Source organism: Gadus chalcogrammus, chromosome 4 (genome assembly GCF_026213295.1).
Source record: "Gadus chalcogrammus isolate NIFS_2021 chromosome 4, NIFS_Gcha_1.0, whole genome shotgun sequence".
In the NCBI taxonomy this organism is placed as follows: Eukaryota; Metazoa; Chordata; class Actinopteri; order Gadiformes; family Gadidae; genus Gadus; species Gadus chalcogrammus.
In genome coordinates, this window is record NC_079415.1 from 9,442,603 (window position 1) to 9,463,835 (window position 21,233).

General features: G+C 46.9%; 2 protein-coding genes across 2 annotated transcripts; one reads left to right on the forward strand and one right to left on the reverse strand.

The window, feature by feature from the left end:
- The first annotated feature begins 54 nt into the window (after positions 1 to 54).
- On the forward strand, positions 55 to 13,144 carry dqx1 (DEAQ box RNA-dependent ATPase 1). Its single transcript, XM_056587954.1, has 12 exons — positions 55 to 464; positions 2,572 to 2,995; positions 4,372 to 4,565; positions 6,217 to 6,697; positions 7,332 to 7,607; positions 8,180 to 8,279; positions 8,511 to 8,669; positions 9,433 to 9,624; positions 10,056 to 10,181; positions 10,316 to 10,506; positions 10,834 to 11,024; positions 11,683 to 13,144. Exons 2-12 carry the CDS (start codon positions 2,624 to 2,626, stop codon positions 11,894 to 11,896), a joined length of 2,496 nt encoding a protein of 831 aa, XP_056443929.1. The 5' UTR covers positions 55 to 464; positions 2,572 to 2,623; the 3' UTR covers positions 11,897 to 13,144.
- On the reverse strand, positions 12,860 to 20,489 carry smyd1a (SET and MYND domain containing 1a). Its single transcript, XM_056587956.1, has 10 exons — positions 20,243 to 20,489; positions 18,134 to 18,310; positions 17,298 to 17,514; positions 16,947 to 17,077; positions 16,811 to 16,849; positions 16,387 to 16,582; positions 15,338 to 15,430; positions 14,896 to 15,059; positions 14,522 to 14,690; positions 12,860 to 14,160 (listed from the first exon to the last, which is right to left on the reverse strand). The coding sequence occupies exons 1-10, from the start codon at positions 20,377 to 20,379 to the stop codon at positions 13,999 to 14,001; spliced, it is 1,485 nt and encodes a 494-aa protein (XP_056443931.1). The 5' UTR covers positions 20,380 to 20,489; the 3' UTR covers positions 12,860 to 13,998.
- Between the last annotated feature and the right edge of the window lie 744 nt (positions 20,490 to 21,233).

A 21,233-nucleotide genomic window follows, 5' to 3' on the forward strand; every position in this document is an offset into this window, starting at 1 on the left:
AAAAACATATTTAGATGGATATTATACTGTCATTTTACTGTAGAGTATTTCTAGCTCTTTAAATGTATGTCATGGTTTGACAGCATCTCTGAAGGCTCCGCCCCTTTGACTGTCGACGCCACCTGCGCCCAGTCAGACAACCAAACATGGCGGCGGGTCCGTAGCGCAATACAATAAAGCATTGATATTATTATCAATTGTCAGCAGTCATATCAAAAGTGGACCCCTTTGGCAAACACGAATGAAAACTCTCGTTGGATCTACGGTTTCCTGGATTATTTATTTGTGGTCGTTCTCCTGGGGAAAGACGGGCTTCGTTCTGCCTAGGGGATCGGTCGGTATTGCCTTCGTGGTTTCGCCATCAGTGGATACCTAAACAAAGCTTCCTGGACAGTTTTTTGTTTTTGCCCAGCGTCCTGCAACCCATGAATCTCTTCGGATTAATCATCTGATATGTTAAAGAGGTAAACTTGTTTCAGTACAAGGGCGGGATAGTGCCTGATATTTGCAAATGCTTTATTTGTTTTCAGCTCTTGAAGACAGTGTGGATGTCAGCTGACTTTACACTGTGGCCAGACTCTCAAGGTGTCTGCAGAATGAGATAGTCTGTGTGTCAGATGTTCCTATGTATTCTGTTGACATTTGGTTCACATCCAACATCCAGCTTTTCTTGGCTGTTAGATAGCGCCTGACATGTATAGCACTCTTTCCTCTTGTACACAGACTACATCTCCCCAGCTCGCCCTGTTGAAAACCCCTGTTAAAACTATCTGTGGAGTTATGTTATGCTGCGTTGTGTTATGTTGCAACATTGTAGTACAGGGACACGAACATTACAGAGCAGAAAATACCAACAGCGTATGAGACTATAGTCCGTCGTGTTCAGTAGAGCCAATCAGCCACTGTTTGTTGACATGCTATTCACATTTATTAATAGATAAAAATGTCCACTGTGGGCGAAATCCATTAATGCTAGCATGTCTTCTTGAATACTCATGCGTCCTGGCACATGTCCATGTTGGTGAAGTCATGTCCATGTTGGTGAAGTAGGTCTGGGCTTATTGACATTAGGCTAGGTGGTTACCTTGCCAAAGAACATTTGCCGTATAGGCTATTTGGCTGGAGCCTAGCTTAAATCACCTGTTACAAACTAATATAAAAGCAAATGATTACATTTTACAGACGGAATACGGAGGTTAATACACACTTTGAGAAGGTGTCATCTCAGAATTGTTCCCTGTGGCATAGCAGGGGAAGTGAGTGTGTCTAGACTTGCTACGTGGCGGCACAACAGACTCCGATAGTAATAATACTAAAAGTTGAAGCTGCGGCAAATAGCAATAACAAATACATGAATGTGAGAGAACTGACATTTTTTTGTATTATTTGACAGTATGCAATACTATTAGTTTTATACCGAGCTAAAACCAAACAAACAACTAAACACCACCTCAAAACCAAGCCCAGTTTGATATCAAGGGGAGTGTTACAAGATTTTGAGAATCGAATGGTTCTCTTCCTTTTGATCAGTTTTTTTTTGCTTTCGATGTGAAGAAAACCTTCTTCTGTGGTCAAGTAATTCAAACAGCTGATGATCAGCTGTTACAGGGCCATGTGGGGCGATGAGAGTGCAACTAGAGGAGTTTGCCTGGACCGCTGAATGTATAGGACAGCTGAGATGTCCGATAGACCCACCCTCAGGCGGGGCTTTGAACCGGCAACCCCAGTGAGGAAAGAAAAATGTTATAACTGCTGCTATGCATAAGGTCAGCAATTGTCCTGGTTACAGAGGATCAGGTTGTTAAAGGTGAACCAAACACATGCCCTGACCCTCTAAAAGACGATTGTGGGACCCCTCTGATTCATTTTCAATAAGCAGAGCTTCTACATTTAATCAACAGTGCTCTATTTGACCATATCATTCAAAAACAGATTATGCATGTAATAGGATGTGTATTGATTAAAGAGGGCGTTATCTAATGTAAACCAACGTTTTGCGGTACTTTCACTTCTCCTAATGGAGCACTCATTAGATCCCCAGACCTTGAAAAGAATACAAAGCAAGATCCTAAATGCTTGAATAAAGCTCATGGAGAATGGACCATCTTGTATTAAATATTCATGGTGACTTTCAGAATAAGCGTGGGCTGACTCCGTTTTACAGGCACTTCAATCTTTCCTATTTCGATACAGCGGTTAAAGGACAAGTGTAGAACAAGAACTCAAACCAGCAGCGATCGTAAGAAACCGATCCTACATCTCTATGCTTCTTACAGAGTTGTGTAAGAAGGGCAACTCGTACATTCGAGCATCACTGGTTTACATTTTCTGAAAGACAAAGACCAGTTACTGAATCAACTCTTTCACATATTTTTACAAAAACACTTGGTGCTCGGAATGAATGTTAAGAGAAATGTGATAAGCTGCCTCGAGGATATGATAAAAAGCTTCAGGAAGGTTGGTAGAAATCCCTGCCAACCAAAAACATGTTTGATCGCGTTCACTAATAATTGAGCTGTGATTGAGCCTGTTAATCATTCACTGTCATAACACTCTCCATTCTGTCTCCAGGTGATCTCCGACCCTCGCCCCCATCGCCCTCATCCCCCATCCGGGGGGGAGGATGTCCTCGCCACAAGCTTCCCCCTCCACCCTCCCTTCCCCTGGCCCCCAACCCGCCCCTGCTTCAGCCACCCTGGACTCCCTCTCCGTCTCCTCCCTGTTCTCTGATGACGACCTGGAGGAGGAGGAGGGGGGGGAGGGCGGGGAGAGAGGAGAGGGAGACGAGGACGAGGACGAGGACGACGAGGAGGGCCTGGGAGACCTGGAGGTGAACCCGTACGACGGCCTGCCCTTCTCGTCGCGGTACTACGTCCTGCTGGGGGAGCGACGGCAGCTGCCCGTCTGGAGGCTGAAGTACCGGCTGCTGGAGCTCCTGGAGAGCCACAGCATGGTGGTGCTGAGCGCCCCCAGCGGCGTGGGCAAGAGCACGCAGGTACGGTGGACAAGGGGCGTCGGCCGGGACCTAGTGAAGTCACACCGATTATTGAGCCGTGATTCGATGTTGAGTTTCTGTAACTATTACGATACGATTCTGAATTTTAGGGGTGATTTTATCTCTTGTGTGGATAAGGTTGGTGTTTTGGGTTCTGCTGGTCATTGGTCGTCCGCTATTAGGATGGTACCATTGATTTACCTCCGCTTAGATTACATTGATGTATCTGCCTCAAAAAAATATGATTTTCGATTTTTTTGGTAGTTCGGTAGCAAAGATTAGCGAGAATCACATGTTTCTATCTTATTTTACCCCAACCCTAGCAGGGATCCCCAAAACTCCCCCAAGCAAACACGATGCATCAACAATCGAGTTATCTGAACAATTTTGAAGGTTATTCTCTTTCTCTGCCCAGTGGCTACGCTTGCTGCCAGATTTGAAAGAGATCTCTGGTGATGATTAGTGATTAGTGACAACACCTGCAACTAACTCTCCTATCTAAAATTGCCCCCCAAGAGCCATCTAGAACTACGCTGTGTAGTGTATGACACAACATTGTGTACGCTCAAAAAATTGAGCAGTACAGTCCTAAACCCTTGCCTTTCCCTCACAGATGAGTCAACAATCAGAGGTTTATGAGTGCAATCATGACTGTTCACGTCACCTAATAATAATAATCACGTCACCATTCTGGAGGTTTTCGTAAGTTGTTACGTGAACGGCTTTGGGGAAAACTTAGGGAATTCCTTACCTCTGGGGCCCAGAGTATGTTTCCAACACATCCATGCTCATATCTCCTCTCTACTCAAATGAGACTGATAAGACACCGAGACAGTTCATCATCATGATAGTGTCCTATCGCGAGTCACAGTCAGCCTTCATGGTTCAGGAAGGTGCTTTTCAATTCTGTTGTTCATTTGTACTTCTGGGTTGTGTTTAAGTATCGAATCCGAAAAAGCCTGCTCAAATATACGAAGAGATTTGGCTTGTGTTTATCTTCAACATGTTATGGTATATCTCTGTCGGGTGAAGGCATCGGCAGGTTCAACGTTATAGCTTTTGAGTGGATTAAGCTATAATTGAGGTTTGGATTCTACAGGTCTGTTGGTGTGCGCCACTGTACTTTAAATGAACCTGGCTGCACAGAACAGCACACAACACACAGAACGTCGTTGATTCAAATTGGCAGTAATCGAATCCTCTATACGGCCCTCTCAGAGGGCCGTATAGAGGATTCGATTACTGCCAAAGTCTGTAGGCTGGTACCTCTGATCAATCCTAGTGATTACAGTGACATGGCCGAGCTGGCTCGTTAAGGCAACCTGCAGACACACCCCGGTATGTCCCAGTCTAACACTATGTCGGTGGCCCGCCAGGTGCCCCAGTGGTGCGTGGAGTACGCCCTGTCCCACGAGTTCTCCCAGGGCCTGGTGTGCTGCTCCCAGCCCCACTCGGTGGCGGCGGGCAGCCTGGCCCTGCGCGTGGCCGACGAGATGGACCTGAGCCTGGGCCTGGAGGTGGGCTACAGGGTCCCGCACGACGACAGCTGCACCCCGGACACCCTGCTCAGGTGAGGGACGGGGGCTGTTACTAACGAGCACAGGTACACCCTTTGTTTCATCTAGTGTCTGCGGGGAAGAGGTCACGACGCTAGGGACCGCCAACGACTAGGTGAGGCGCTCCACATTACCGGAGCCACAACGCTTGATGCTTTTATCGTCTGCAGTGGCTGAAGCTTTACAGCGCATCACAACATCAACACCGTTGTTGTGCAAGAGTCCTCACCCATGTTGTAGGTCTACGTGTCACACAGCAGACAGAGATACCAATGCAGCCAGTACACAATATCAATAACATTATTACATTATTGGTTAATAGTCACATAGTAACAGAATAGTACATGAAGGTCCACTCCCAACTCCCACTATTGTCTGAACCCCCCCCCCCAGGACCATGCCCAAGTCCCTTCCGAATATCCTGTTTTACTTGAAATGCGTCTCACTACGGAAGCAAGGAGAATACTCTGTGTTTAAAGCCTTTCTTATTGTAAAAAGATACATCCTGTGTGTGTGTGTGTGTGTGTGTGTGTGTGTGTGTGTGTGTGTGTGTGTGTGTGTGTGTGTGTGTGTGTGTGTGTGTGTGTGTGTGTGTGTGTGTGTGTGTGTGTGTGTGTGTGTGTGTGTGTGTGTCCATCCCGCATACAAAAATGAACACAAATACTATTCATCCTGTAGGTAGATAAGCTCTTTTCTCAGGCGCTTTCTCAGAGGGAGTCGCCCATCTCTTGAGTACACTGGTTACATGATCTCCTCTTTCATCACTCCAGTCCCGCCCTAACCTCCCATTGTGGCCGGAATTTTATAGTTAAATTGGTAGCAACAGTGTGGCTGTATAACGCGCCTGAAAGATAATCTCTCTCTCTCTCTCTCTCTCTCTCTCTCTCTCTCTCTCACGCTCTCTCTCCCTGTCTCACTCTCGCCCTCTTGTGCACTAGCGCTTTCCGTTGTGCACTGGTGTTGTTGGACTAAATGATTCAAAGGATAACATTTGATAAATCAAAGTAAATAGAGAATCTGGGACACTTCACCAGTAGGTGGCAGGTTTTTCTGTGATGCAGGAAATTAAACAGGAAATTAAAGGGGAGGTGGACCTGGTTGAGTGTTTATCCTATTCAAAGATTCCAGACTAATCCATAACCATTGCATTCTTTACAATTCATGTTTATTATATTCTTTGTATTTCATGAATTCGTTTCTTTCATTCATTTGAAGCATTTTCTGTAATTGGATATTTTGATACCTCTTTTCTACACTGGGCCATTTAAGCTCTTTGAGGTTCTGAATCCATCCTAATAATCCATTAGGTTTTTAAGAGCATCCAGATTTTTTAGACCACAAGTTCAATTTCAGTTTCTCTCCATCGCTCCGGCCTTGAGCCCATTATAAGCCTCTCGGAAAATGTTAAAAGGAGTGGGATTTTCAGTTCTACAGTTTTATCTAAGCCAGACAGAAAATGGGGCCTTTCTCTGAGGAGAATATGGTTTTGCTTTTCTTCCAAAAAAAAAAAGAGACCAGGATCCTTTAACATAAACCTCAGTACCGTCTCTTTGGGGGGGGTGGGGGGGCTGATATCCATCCATCCTAAACCATCCTGTGAGTCGTTGCCCATCATGCTCCAACCGCTCACCTCCAACCTCCCCCCCCCCCCCCCCCCCCCTCCAGGTTCATGAGCGACTCCCTGCTCCTGGAGGAGATGATGTCGGACCCCCTGCTGCGGCAGTACGGCGTGGTGGTGCTGGACGAGCTGCAGGAGCGCACCATCCCCACCGACGTGCTGCTGGGCCTGCTGTGCGACGTGTGCCGCCAGCGGCCCCACGACCTCCGCGTGGTCCTCCTCTGTCACCCCTCGCTGGCCCCCCGCCTCGCCGCCTTCCTGGGGCCCGCGCCCCTCCTCGCGCTGGACCCCGCCCCCGACGCCCCAGCCGCCAACCCCCCCGCGGGGGCGTCCGGAGGCTGCCCGGGGCCGGAGCAGGGCCCGGGGGAGGGGGCCGAGGGCGAGGCGGCGGTGGGGCCGCGGGTGGAGACGGTGTACCGGGAGCCGGCGGCCGGGAGGGAGCGCCTGGTGGCGGCGTGTCACATGGTCCTGGATCTGCACCGACGGGGAGAGGAGGGCCACGTCATGGTGTTCCTCGCCAGCGCGCAGGTAAGGACCCCACCGCGCCACGTAGACCTCCTTAGAGATGGGGGGGGGGGGGGGGGGGGGGCGAACGCAAGGGGCCGCAAAGCATTGAGCGATACCGATGTCCATGATGACGATGGTTGGAGATGTTTTTCACATTGTTTTGCCTTGGGTGGTTTATTTTGAAATTCTTGCTCACTTAGACCCCACCCACTTCTCCTGCTCCTCTTCCTCCTCCTCCTCCTCTTCCTCTTCCTCTTCCTCTTCCTCTTCCTCCTCCTCCTCCTCCTCCTCCTCCTCCTCCTCCCCCTGTACAAAAGCCTTGTAGTACTGCTCCAACTACTTCTTTAACATGCCCACGGTACCTTAATAGAAATAAACTATCTTTATAGCAGTATCCCCGCCTCCAACCTGTCAGCTCTCCTTGACTCGGCCCGTCCGCTTTAAAGCCCTCCACCTAGCACCCGACCCCGAGCCACCCCGCTACACCCGCCCTCCACCCTGCCTCCACCCGCCAGCACACATAGGGCACTAATCTGCAAAAAAAAGAAATCCTATCTGATCTCACCTGTCTCTTCCCAACGCTCCTCTCACTCCACCCTCAGTCACCCTCAGTCTCACCCTGTCCCCCCCCCCCCCCCCCCCTCTGCTCCACCAGGAGGTGGAGGAGTGCTCCGCCCTGCTGGAGAAGGAGGCGGTGGCGCTGAGCCCCCACCTGGGCCCGCTGCGGACGCTGCCCCTCCACGCCGGCCTGGGCGCTGCCTGCCAGCGGGTGTACGAGGCCGAGGTCCCGCCGCCGCCGCCGACCAGGGGGCCGGGCGGGGCGGGGGAGGCGGGGCGGCGCCGGGTGGTGCTGACGGACACCCTGGCCGAGGCGTCCTTCTCCATGCCCGGGATCCGCTACGTCATCGACACGGGCCTGCAGCTCAAGACCGTGAGTTCAGCGCCAGGGGGTCGGCTTAGCTCAGGAGGTAGAGCAGCTGTCTTGTAACCGAAAGGTTGCTAGTTCGATCCCCGGCTCCTCCTTGCTGAGTGTTGATGTGTCCCTGAGCAAGACACTTAACCCTAACTGCTGCTGATGAGCTGGCTGTCGCCTTGCATGGTTGACTCTGCCGTCGGTGTGTCAATGTGTGTATTAACCGATGTAAGTCGCTTTGGATAAAAGCGTCTGCTAAATGCCCTAAATGTAAATGAAAAGAGGCCTGGGCTGTTTACTTGCTCTTTTATTTGTCATATTGGCGTACACTGCTAAACTAGCATGTGAAATATTATATATTATATAATAAGAATACAATGTAAGTATTTATTATAATATATACAATATTCAAAAAAGTATATTGTTGCTAAAAGGATGAATTCACTTACCTTTACAAATTTTATTATAGTGGAAAATCAAACTCTTCCATTTATCTTGAGTAGTAGATAAATGGAAGTAGTCAAATGTATGATTCAAGACAGGGTTGTCGGATTAATGTTTCTATTCTTCTTTATTTTATTTCATGATAGGTTTACAATCCACAAATACGGGCAAACTCCCAGGTCCTCCAGCCAATCAGCAAGCAGCAGGCAGACATGCGCACGGAGAGGGTCAACAGCTGCCTTAAAGGTAGGACGTCTGACTAGAGAAGATTACCGACCCTTCAAATCAAATCAAATGTTACAGTAGCTGTGGTCCGATAATCTGGCCTTTTCATTTGTGTGCATGTATTTTATTTGTATTTTTTTTTCACTTTGGTATGAAATATGATGTATAATCCCTGCTCTGCACTAATTAATACATTATATTCTTTATGTGTTGAATGCATCAGTTTTTTTTAAACCTCTCTTCCACCCCCAGGGCTGTGTGTGCGTCTGTACCCCCAGGCGCTGTACGATCAGGGCATGCAGGAGGAGCACTGTCCCCGGGTCGTGGAGGAGAACCTCAGCAGACTCGTCCTGCTCCTCAAACGGCTGGACATCGCTGACATGGGACAGTGCAAGTTCCTGGACAGACCTGGTAGCTATATGCATGTTTTTTTCATCGACGTTTTCTTTCTGAACAAAGAAACGTTTTGGCCCCTAAACCATGCGTATAAGCAATCGCATGAGCTATCGACCATCCAACTTGTGTATCTCTATTTTCCCCGCTCCTCCTCTCTCCTTCTCTTCCATCCTCTCTTATCCCCTCTTCTTCTCAATCTCTCTCCTTCTCTCTCTTGCTTTTCTCTCTTTCTCTCTCTCTCTCCATCTTCCCTTTTTCCCCTCTCTCCGCCCTCTCTTCCTGTCTTCGCTTCCTTCTCTCGTCCTCTCCTTCTTTCTTTATCGCTCACCTCCGTCTCGGTCCTTCGCCTCTCCTCCACCTCTGTTCTTAACCTCTCTTTATCTCTCTATCTGTCTCTCTCCTCTCTCCTCAAACTCTCTCCTCCATCCCTCTCTCCTCCGTCTCTGTTCCGTCTCTCTCCTCCATCTCTCTCCCCCCCCCATCCATCTCTCCCCTGTCTCTCCTCCATCCCTCTCTCCTCCGTCTCTGTTCCGTCTCTCTCCTCCATCTCTCTCCTCCATCTCTCTCCCCCCCATCCATCTCTCCCCTGTCTCTCCTCCATCCCTCTCTCCTCCATCTCTCCCGTGTCCCCTCCCTCTTCCGTCCCTCCTCTCATCCATCTCTCCCCTGTCCCTCCCTCCTCCCTCCATCTCTCCCCTCTCACCCCTCCTCCATCCATCCCCCCCTCTCACCCCTCCTCCATCCATCCCCCCCTCTCTCACCCTCCTCCTCCTCCCAGCCCCGGAGGCCCTGATGCAGGCCCTGGAGGACCTGGACTACCTGGCGGCGCTGGACGACGACGGCAACCTGTCGGAGGTGGGCATCATCATGTCGGAGCTGCCCCTGGAGCCGCCGCTGGCCAAGGCCCTCATCGCCGCCTGCGAGTACGACTGCGTGAACGAACTGCTCACCATCGCTGCCATGCTCACAGGTAGACAAACGTGTGTGTGTGTGTGTGTGTGTGTGTGTGTGTGTGTGTGTGTGTGTGTGTGTGTGTGTGTGTGTGTGTGTGTGTGTGTGTGTGTGTGTGTGTGTGTGTGTGTGTGTGTGTGTACGTATAACATATTATGGGTGACCAATGTGTGTGATACCCCTCAAGATGTGACTTTGTATCAGGAACCCGTTGACTTCGGAAAGCGTCTATATTTTTCTGCTAGGGTGTGTGCACCTCCTTTACCTCCTCCCTTTCTTTATTGTTTTATAAGGCAGATCTCAATTGTCTAGGAACCCAACATACAGGAGTGAATACCTCGTCGCACACCCTTCATAAAATAGGATAATCCTTCACCGCTGTTGAAAGATCTATTTCCATGTCTACAGGCCGTTATTAACTCAAAGCGGTATTCCGTTTCCTCTCCTCAGCTCCATCCTGCTTCATGACCTCAGCTCCTACCGGCGAAGAAGCTGTGATCTCCCAACGGCGCCCTCTACTGCACGCAGAGGGCGACCACTTCACTCTCATCAATATCTATCAAGCTTTCGTAGAACGTACGTTTTGGGCAATCGTCCTTTTTCAATGATTTAATTAATTGATTGAATATACGGTACATTTATACAGTGCATTTCATTTGACAAGAGAGGTTTGTAGATGCGTTATGTTGTGCATGTCGGGGATATTACAGATAAACAGGACGAGGCGTGGTGCACGACAAACTTTCTCAGCTCTGCTGCGCTACGATTGGCCGTGGTGATCCGGGCGGAGCTTCTGGAGGTGATGCAGCGAATAGAGCTCCCTGTGTCCCCCCCCGCCTTCGGCTGTCAGGACAACTGCACCAACGTGAAGCGAGCCCTCATCTCCGGCTTTTTCCTTAAGGTAAGGCTGTGTTTTAGTATCTTATCTATGTATTACATATCTATAACCAATGATATTATATATTTTTTTTATACATACATTTCACTTAGTTTTGATTCAGCAACCAAATACGTTACAATTACTCTGCAAGTCTTGAGTTTATCCTAAATATCATATTCCTCCTCCAATTTAATATATTTACCATACCAGGTATTCATGTTTAATGTTTGTATTGTGGAGCATCATATTATGCTTCATCCCATATCAAACATCCCGAACTCAAAAAACAATGCACGTTTAAAAAGCCGAAGAATATGCATTTAACAAAACCTGCCCCCCCCCTGGCAGGTGGCCCACGACGTGGACGGCTCGGGGAACTACCTGCTGCTCACCCACCGCCACGTGGCCCACCTCCACCCCTTCTCCTCCTACCTGTGCAGCCAGCCCGCCTCGGACCCGCCCCCCTGGGTGCTGTACCACGACTTCACCATCTCCCACGACAACTGCATCTGCACCGCCTCCCACGTGCACCCGCACATGTGAGTTCAGCCTCTAGGACGGGTTCATGGTCTAGGTCTATTCAGCTTGAAGGAGGGCCAGACACCAAGTACGGCTTGTCTATAGGTTTGTGTTGTGTTTTCCGCCCTCTATGGGTTGAACAATGCATTACCTGGGATTGGCTGATATGGTCATCTCTCAAATCAGTTACATGGCAAACAACCTCAAATCCACTTGAAAATGGCTGTTTCCCTTTCTGTCACTTCATATTTGCTCAACTAATCATGTGGCTGGCTGGCGGTGGATCTGTAAGCTTGTGATTGGCAAACACAAACTGGGCCAGCAGCTGTAAACTGTAGAAAGAGTGTCCGCAAAGGATTCAGAACAGCACCCTGTGGACTGGCCGCTGCAGAAATACCCAACGTCTAACTTGTATGTGTGTCTGGGGTTAACCATTAAGCCTTGTGTGTGTGTTTGTGTGTGCTTGTGGGTGTGTTTGTGTGTCGCACGCGTGTGTGTGTGTGTGTGTGTGTGTGTGTGTGTGTACGCGTATCTGCACGCGTGTGTGTGTGTACGCGTACGTGTGTGTGTGTGTGTTTGTTTGTGTTGTGCGGGTGGTTGTGGTTGTGTGTGTGTGTGTGTGTGTGTGTGTGTGCGTACATGTGTCTGTGTGTCTGTGTGTGTGTGTGTGTTGTGCAGGCTGGTGGAGCTGGCTCCGCAGTACTACCTGGGGAACCTGCCTGCGAGCGAGGGGAAGGAGATGCTGAGGGAGCTGAGGCAGACCCTGGAGCAGGACAGGGCATCGGGGGAGGGCGAGGCGCTGCTGCACAGCTACACCCACCCCAGCCTGGAGGAGCGCAGGGGCGAGGGGCGCGAAAGCCAGGACAATAATGACATCTGCGTCCTCCAGTGAAGGAGGGTCACTCTCATCATCCAGGAATTCGAGAAAGAAAGTCGAGGAAACGGAAGCGGGGTGTTCCCCGAAGTGGGATTAGCGCAGTCTCTCCTCGACCCCCCCCCCCCCCCCCCCTCAAGAAGTTAGCGCCTTCCTCTTTGGTTTGTCCCTTTTTTTGTGGCTTTGAAGGAATTCCTCGTCTCTGGGAATATGTACGCACGGAAGCTGTTATGTGTCTGTTTGACTTTTTTCACGCGAGCTGAGACGTTTTTTTATATTTGATCGCAAGGGTACTTTTCTCTCGAGTCTTTAAATCACTATTTTAGATAATAGGAATAAAACAGAAGTAATATATTTGGAATAAATCTAGATCCTTCCTTCAGAGGGGAGATGCTGGACCTCAGAGAGCACTAAGGTTAAATAAACCCATGCAGACGCCCAGAGAGAGATGTGAACGGTGTACCTCAGGGCTTCATGCTGCGCTGCAGTGCTGATAGAAACCTATCGCTCCAGTTCTGCTGTTTAAAATCCATTGTTTTTATACTGTTTGTACAGTTTGGGTACATATCCTCCTTCCTTTGCATATGATGAGTCCCTCCCTCTTTCTTTCCAGCAATGAAGTGTGAATATTGGTGTGTGTTTGTCTAAAGTGAAAATATATGCCTCTATTTAATTTGAACAATAAATAAAAACAATTGCAATTATCTGTTAAGTTATTTGGTGAATTTTCTTTTCACATTCATATGAAAGAAGGGAAAGTAGTTGAATAGTTGCCTGTAATGACCCCAACCTGGCTGCAAACTATTTAAATGTATAACATTTAACAAAAAAGGGGAACACATGAGAAAGCCATGGATTTTGATATGCCGTTAATTTACTGACTAAGGGGAATTGTTAATATCCCACAATGTAAACAAGACAGACCCAAAGAGTTTCTGTGGATTGGCCACATGCAACACGCATCAAAAGACAAATTCTAAAACGTTATTGTTTATTCGGTTCAATACCTTACCAGGACATATACGTAAAGTTTAATTTAGTAACTTGTTGGTTCTGTTTCTCACATTCGTCATTTATGTTGTACATACCAGACCCTTTTTGTTTGGAATATTCCAATATTTTTTCTGATTTACTTATTAGATAAGATTCAAATTAAATTGACTTAAAACGCGACACAAATAAGAGCAGAGAGGAACTGCCCAATGGCAGTGCTCGCGTAGTTGAAGCGTTTCAAGGGGACGATGTCCTGGGGCTCCACAGGTGTCGAAAGGTCCTGCTGCTGCTGCTGCTGTATCCACATCAGTTCAAACGGCCTCCTCTGCTATATACAGAGGCTTAGATCAACTGAAAACAAATGACATCCCAAAGTAAGCTCATGGGTTACATTGGAATTTGTATTTTGCAAAATAAACCCGCTGAACCTAATGAACTATGTTTTCAAAGCCACGTGAAAAGGCCTTACATTCAAAAGGGTTGGGTGTAAATGCTAAACTATTCAACGCGTCCATTCAACCACGAAAACGACTTTTGTTAGCAATGTTCACATACAAGCATAGCCTGAATAAACCTCCCTTATTTAGTTGTGTTGGGTTAATACAATCGTCTTCTTGTTTGAGGCAAGATTCAACCTGCAAAAAAAGGGATTAGAGGATTTTCATGAATAATTGCACAATTTTATTAAGTAAAAATAAAAGTAATAAATGCATCAATGAGAGGGAAACTTATGTTCAAAATAATAAAGTAGGCAATTATCGTGTGCATACTTTGTTTGAACTAATGCTTTGAGCTAAAAACAAGAATTGAAAGAGACCCTTGACCCTAAATGAACTGGAACACTAATAAACACGGTTTGAGACAACACGGTTTATAAACGGCAAACTTTCATCTTTTATTATTGCAGCTCCACACTCCACAACGTTGGTACAGACACCGGAGTTTTGAGGCTCCAGAACAGTGCATCAAAAACAATGTACACCAGCCAGCCAGTCAGAGCACAGACCTTTGTCACAGAGGTGTATTAGGAGGGGCGAAAATAGGTGTTCAAAGGGCCTTAAGGTGATCGCTTAAGTCCTAAAGAAGATGGGAGCGTGGTTGTAAATTCACAGAAAAGCGTGGTTAGTTTATTGCTTGCGGGAGACGTCCTCCATCTTCTCCTCAGTGGAGGTGTTCTCTGCCATGGCCTTGGCTGGCTGCTTCTTCAGAGCCGCTTCCCTCATGGTGCGGTACACCTCCTCGTTCTGCTTGAACATCTTCAGCTCCATCTCCGTCTGCCTACGCATGGACTGCGGAGAAACACGGAGACGCCGTGGTCACATACAGACAGCCTGGTACCGCACGGTGAGGTAGGTTCACAGGCCATTATGGATCACTAAAGGCTGTGTTGCCAAGTTCGATGATAACGGGTTCATTGATCTGGGGGAACGTCAACTGTGGTTATGGTTATTAAATCCATTTGCAAGGTTGCATGGACTATGACTTTGAAAACAGCTGCATACAAAATAATTTGACCTTTTTCCTTATACATATATTCCCGACAGTGCCAAATATTGTCATAATGTAATGACAATGAACTTGGTCAGGCCATCTATCCAAAGAGTTTGGTTATAGATCCTCGGCCACTAAATCTATAACCCCCTCCCGTACCTCCAGGTCCTGGGTGATGGGGTGGTTGGGCCCGTGGGTGATCAGGAGGATGCCGTAGGCCTTGCAGATCAGCTCGTGGCCCACCTCTATCTGGCCCGCGTGCCAGTGGGTCACGCCGGCCCTCATGATGGCCATGCCCAGCTGGGCGTTGGTGGGGTGATGCAGCGCCCTGTCGGGAAGACGGATGATCACTTTATGAACACCTTGGGGATGCATTACCATAATACATTCTGAATCAGAGAGAGCTTTATTGCAATGCAGGTTTGCATATACAAAGTATTTGTTTCTGCTATGTTGGTGCAGTGAGTATAAAGTATGTGTGTGTGTGTGTATGTGTATGTGTAGGGGTGTATGTGTGTGTGTGTGTGTCTCACATGTATCCGTCGATGGTCTTGCGGGAGTACGCGGCGGCCTCAGCGAAGGCGTGCATGTAGGAGAGCACCTCGCTGGCGGTGCTCTGCAGGCGGAGCTTATAAAGGTGGGTGTCGGCCAGGACGTTCTCCTGGGCGGAGAGGCACTCCCCGCACAACCTGGCAACCTGAACACATTTAGTTGTTTTTGTTTAGGGAAAGGAAATCGATGGAAAAGGATCTTTCTTTTAAAAAAAAAGAGAAAAAAAAGTAATAAAATGGAGTATCATAAAGTTAAACAAAACATATATGTATACAAAATGTAAAAGGGATATTCTTTTAAAAAATAAAGCAAAAAAATATTGATAAAATGGATAAACAGTAATGTAATACCCCCCAAAAATATTTAAAAAATACTAAAAAAGAAAGCCCACATTTTAACAATAAAATCCCATAAACAACTTACCCCATGGAAGTCTCCCTGGAGACGGCATTTTGCCACCTTCTCCAGACACTCCTCACTGGCGGTGGTCACCTGCTTGATGAGCTCAGCAGATGGCTAGAGGGACAGAGACATGGTGAGTGGAAGAGATTAACATGCTTTAATTTGCTGACTAACTATTTCTATATTATTTCACTATTGTATCATAGATACACCATGACGGCCCTAAATAATGTTGCTCTTCAAAAAAGGTTTGATACCTCTTAACAAATGATCACTCTCTGAACATGTGATCAGATAGTGAGTAGATACAGCGTTAGCCTATCTCACTAGAAGGGCATGGCATGGAATGCCAAGGACTGCCAAGGACATTCAAAATAGCTGTCACAAGACCACTGCTGATGGAACCCATTCGACTTGGTTTGGCCCAATGAACAGACATCGAAACACATAAAAGCCTTGCTCATTGTGTTTTCTTTATTACCTGTACCATAATCTTTCATGATGTATATTTTTTATTGTCTGGGCTCCATTGGCGGAAACAAGACCAATTTAGTGGGTTGTTACTTTGAGGACATAGGGACCTGGCCTAAGCTTTAATGGCTACCCTGGTTATGATAAGCACACATACCCAAATTGGTTGTCCACTAAACCTGTTAGGATCAAACCATATCCTAACCGGTTTGCCATCAAACCTTCTAGATCAAATTAAAGCCTTCTTTCTCTTCTTGTCCTTCTCTTTTTTATGATTAAACTATATGCATGCTATGAAAGGTTTATTTATGTAGTTGTAAATGGTAAACGGTAGTATCATAGTTGGTATTGGGTGTTTATGTGAGAGATGGTTAAGTGTAGGTATTATGAGGATGTAGCTAAGGATTAGGTTTGGTTATAGGCAAGGCTTGTGGTGAGGGGGTGTTAGGTAAACGGTAAGGGGTTTGTGTGGTAAAGATCATATTTACCACCATTGGAACATCTGGCTGTAAGAACCAGCAGCAATTGTCTACCATTGCTTACATTCCTTTGACATGCAGGCCTTCCTGTGAAAACAAACAACCATATCTTTCTCTCACTTTGCTTCCCTCCCCCTCTTTGGCGGCCATCATCAGGTCATCTTTAATATGCTCGGTACAGTGCTTGCAGGTGCAGTTGAAGTGGTACTGCTTCTTCAGTATGCGCTGGCGCTCGGCAGACAGGTTCAGGAAGTCCACGTAGCTCACTGTGAGCTCCACACCCTCCGCAACCTTCTCCAGGGCACGCAACTCAATCCTTCAAAATAAAAGCACGCCAGCATTGAGTGAGTGTGTGCGTCAACTCAGGAGTTAAAATTGTTTATTTAAACTCTTTTCTAAATAGTTTATTGTAAAAAAAAAACTATTTTAATAAGTTGAAAGAGTTTATTTTAAACTATTTTAAGAGTTTATCTTAAGCTCTTTTTTAGGTGTTCACAAGACATAACCTTTATACCGGCGTCAATGAATACAAGCTGAGACCAACCTTCTCTTGGAGTGGAGGGCAGGGTTCAAGGCTGACTGACTTGAGAAAACAAGAGGAAAAAGCGTGTTTTTATCCTCCTCTCTCACAGTCTATACTCTCAGAATGGAGGAGATTCACGTTCGGTTGGCCGACATACTTGCCGTGGTTGAGGATGACGGTGCAGTTAGGCCAGCAGTCGTGGTTGACCATACACAGGTTGGGGAAGAGGCCGACGCCCACAGCCTGAAGACCCCTCTGGTCACTCAGGGTGAAGGCGTTGCACTTGATCTGCGAGGAGAGCCATCTCGTTAAGTCAAAAACACAAACACAAAAAGGTGTTCATCCAATCCAATCAAAATATTGACAGAGCTCTGTCAATAAAGTTTGATTGGATTGGATGACCACCTTTTTGTGTTTGTGTTTTTGACTTAAACACAAACACACTTCACATTATATGTGACCTAGTCTTATACTACTTCTACTACTCTATTTAAACAAGCATATTTACAATGCCGAAGATGTGTGAGATGTATTCCACTGGCTGCGGCTTCCGGGGGTTCTTGGGCCAGAAGTCCATGAAGTTGTGGACGTCGATCTGGAGCTCCTCGCGGTCTTCGTCGGTCAGGTCGGACACGTGGTCCACCAGCTCGTCCACCGAGGTCAGCTGACCGTCCGAGACCACCCCCGTATCCCTCTGGATGCGCCACAGCATGCGCGCCGCCAGGCTAGCAAAAGAGGTTTGAGAACGGGCCGTCATTTGTTGCAGACGAATCCAATGTAGAAATGTTCCGATACCATTTTTTCCTTCCCGATACCGATTCCTGAACTTGAGGAATAGTTCAGATTTTTTTCAAACGACATCATTAACATTTATAGTCGATAATAATGCTACTTGCTACAATAATACATTTGTATTATTTTAGTTAAGCGTCCATGCTTTTCCGACTTAGTAGCTAAAACGCACCTAGGTCGGAGATCACACGTTTCCCATTACGACCATTACGACCATTACGAACGCAGCATAACACTGCACGTGTTTGTGAAGTTCTTTGTCTGTGTAGTAAATTAGCTAATCATGTAATGGTATCCATCGGTGCACAGACTTGCATACTCGCTGATACTCCTCCAGTATCGGAGGAATTTTCAATACTTGTATTGGTATCGAAACAACAACACTAATCCATTGTATTGTGTCCTTTAAAGGGGCGGGTCCAGGAGGGGGCGTGGGGTGGCACCACTCCCTCCCAAATGTCCATAACATAACCAAAACCACTAAAAGCCGTTCCCTCTAAGTCTAAGAGCTCGTAGTCGTTTCAATGATCTGAAATGTTCTGTTATCCTTACCGGACATTCTCGCTGGGCGCGCTGCCGCTGCTCCTGATGGCGGCACACTCCTTCTTGTGTTCGTTCCAGCAGGCGATCTGGCAGGTGCGGTCGCAGTAGTGGGCGAATTTACACTGAACGCAGCGGTGGAGGTTGGCCTGCTGCCGAAAGCAGTTGTGGCAAACCGCAGTGGACAAACTGTAGAAGGCAAAACGGCAGGATAGTGAGATGAATGGATAGGCATCGGAACCACTTAAATAAAGGTGACGTTTATACGACCAGGTGTGAGTCTGATTAGCCGTTACAAGCCGTCTGCCTCTCCTGACATCACAAGTATAGGTGGACACACCCACTTGTGATGTCAGAAGAGGCCGATTTTCAAAAACGGCTTATAACGGCTAATCACACTCACACCTGGTGGTTTAATCTGTCACCTTTAAAGGCGCTATAGGTAAGATTTGAGAGTTTTAAAGAGGGAGAGGGCTCTCCTTGCTAGAGCACCTTTAAACTTACTATAATCATTCATCATCATATAAATCAATATGTCCTTAATCCTTGCTAAGACATTGTTAAGAAGAAATCACTGTTTTCAACAATGATCATCAACAATGATGATTTTTTTGCACCACACTTTATTTGGTATATACAGTCATTGTTTTTATTGTGTCTAAAGTTGCAGTGAGAATCGATCAATAGACCTTCGAGTAATGAATAACCGAAAAGCTTTGGTAACTTAAATACTTCACAATAGAAACCATTACTTTACTATTAACTACTTTAATAACAAAAATCATTGTCGTCTGGTGTTTATAATTCACTTAAACTCAATGAGCTTGTCACGTCAAATTGGTCCACTTTTGGGACAGCCATATTTGCAACATTTAGGATTTGCCTTTTTGTAACAGACAAGATAAAAAACACTTCTTGGTGCTTTTAAAAGTACTTTTCAAAGTTTGTTTCTCCATTGCGAGCCGCCAGACTTTGTAATGCAGAGGTTGTCTGACCTTTCGCACGTCAAGCTTGAACACAAATTCTGTACAGCGTTGAAAGGCTTATGGCTTGCCCTGTGTACACACCAGACCCAAGATAGAGGCCCGAGGAGCTTCTGTGTAAACTGTTTATTCACCAGCGTCCGCTGTTTCCATTTAAAAGCAGAGCGAGACGAGCCAGCGCCTTAATGCTTGTAATGATGAATTTGGCCTTGAGACAATCTCTGTTGTGGCTTGTTTGTGTATAAGCAAAAAGGGCTACCGTGACACACACACACACACACACACACACACACACACACACACACACACACACACACACACACACACACACACACACACACACACACACACACACACACACACACACACACACACACACACTCTATTACACACACAGCCCCCGCATTCAAAGACAGACAGAAACACTCATACACATACACCCTCAGACACATGTGCACATACACACGCACGCACGCATGCAAGCCGATTTATAAATATATATATATACATGCATACAGGTTTTGGATATCTCCTGTCAGTCTTACATTAGGCAGATATCTTGGATGCATGCTTGTGTGAGCCAAGGTAGATACTAGCTCTTATATGGTTCTAAAACTATGCTAGCAGATCATGGCTACAAATTTCAAACCCCACTGAACATTATATATTTCAACAACATGCACTCGCAAAACGAAGAAAAGTTCAATCAAGTTCGATAATCAACCATAATTATCTTCTCCCGCTCAGAATAGTCAATGGCAAACTTAAACTTAAACTTATCTAGTTTGAAAGAGAATCGACGCATGAAACCTTTGATAGGCCAGAAACTGCATTGTTCACGATCAGACTCAGAAGTAAAATCTAACAAATGTTTTAACAAATTCAATTTTAACATTATAAACTGTCAGAATTTATAAAAAAACTGGAGAAAAAAAATGCAGACTCTGTAAAATGACGTCATGCAATCATGCAAAAACCACTGCCTGAACACGTATCAATGACATCACAGATCCGGCCTCAGTCTCTCCGCTGACATCAGCTAAACACGGGACCGCATACCCAGTCCTACAAACCACTTCTCTCTCTTAATCTAAATAATCCGCCGTAACTCATGTAACACAGGACTGCGTCCTCCTACCTGTCGAAGACCACGGCGGAGAAGCTGGGCTCAGCGAACACCACGTCCCCGGCCAACAGGTCCCGGGTGGCCTTCAGTCCCCGGCCCTTCACCCCGGCGTCAAACACCTCCACGTTGTCCATCGTCCCAAGAGTCATTGTACACACACACACACACACAAACACACAGGGGACCAAACAGTTAGGTGAGAGACAGAGGGAGAGAGAGAGAGGGAGTGGGGTGAGAGTGAGAGATTGAGAGAGAGTGAGTGGGTGGGGGGGGGGGGGGGGGGGGGGTCAACAGTTCTGGTTGGAGTCTTCGTTGACAAACCTTTTGGTACCTGGCTCTCTTCAACTGCAGCCCGAAATAGCCTCACCCTCTAAGGATTTCGTCACCCGGCCCCGGCGGGGGAGAGGCAGTGGGGACGTATAGGTGGGGCGAGTGCTCTCCCATGTTTGGGTCGGACCAGGTCCCTCGTGGTGTATTTTGGTCTGGGCAGCTGTGGCTGTCAGTATGAGTCTACAGAAGACTCATGACAGGAAGCAGAGCTTCTTGAAACACTTTACTGTGTGTGTGTGTGTGTGCATGGCTGAAATAACACAAACTGTACGTAAACAAATCAGATTCCTCTGGACCTTCTTTACTTTTAGAGCTTGCCCAATTCATTACAAATCCCTTTTTATCTCATCCAACTTTTAGTGAACCCTGTTTTTGTAAAAAGGTACATTCAGCGTGCATTGTTCATCCTGAAGGGATCGTTTAATGTCAATGCAATTTATAGCAAATGTGAAGCTTTTGGGAAAGCTAGCACACACTAGCTTGCCAAAGTAGTCAGTGCTGTATGGGACAGCCTCTCAAGACGTAATGCATCCGTGTCTTTTCCTGTAGTGGCATTGGAGGAATGCATCTACGTGTGCGTGTGCATATGTGTGTGTGTGTGTGTGTGTGTGTGTGACAACATTCCACACAAGGCAATTTGTCTATTCATTGTATTTGTGTCCGAGTCACAGTG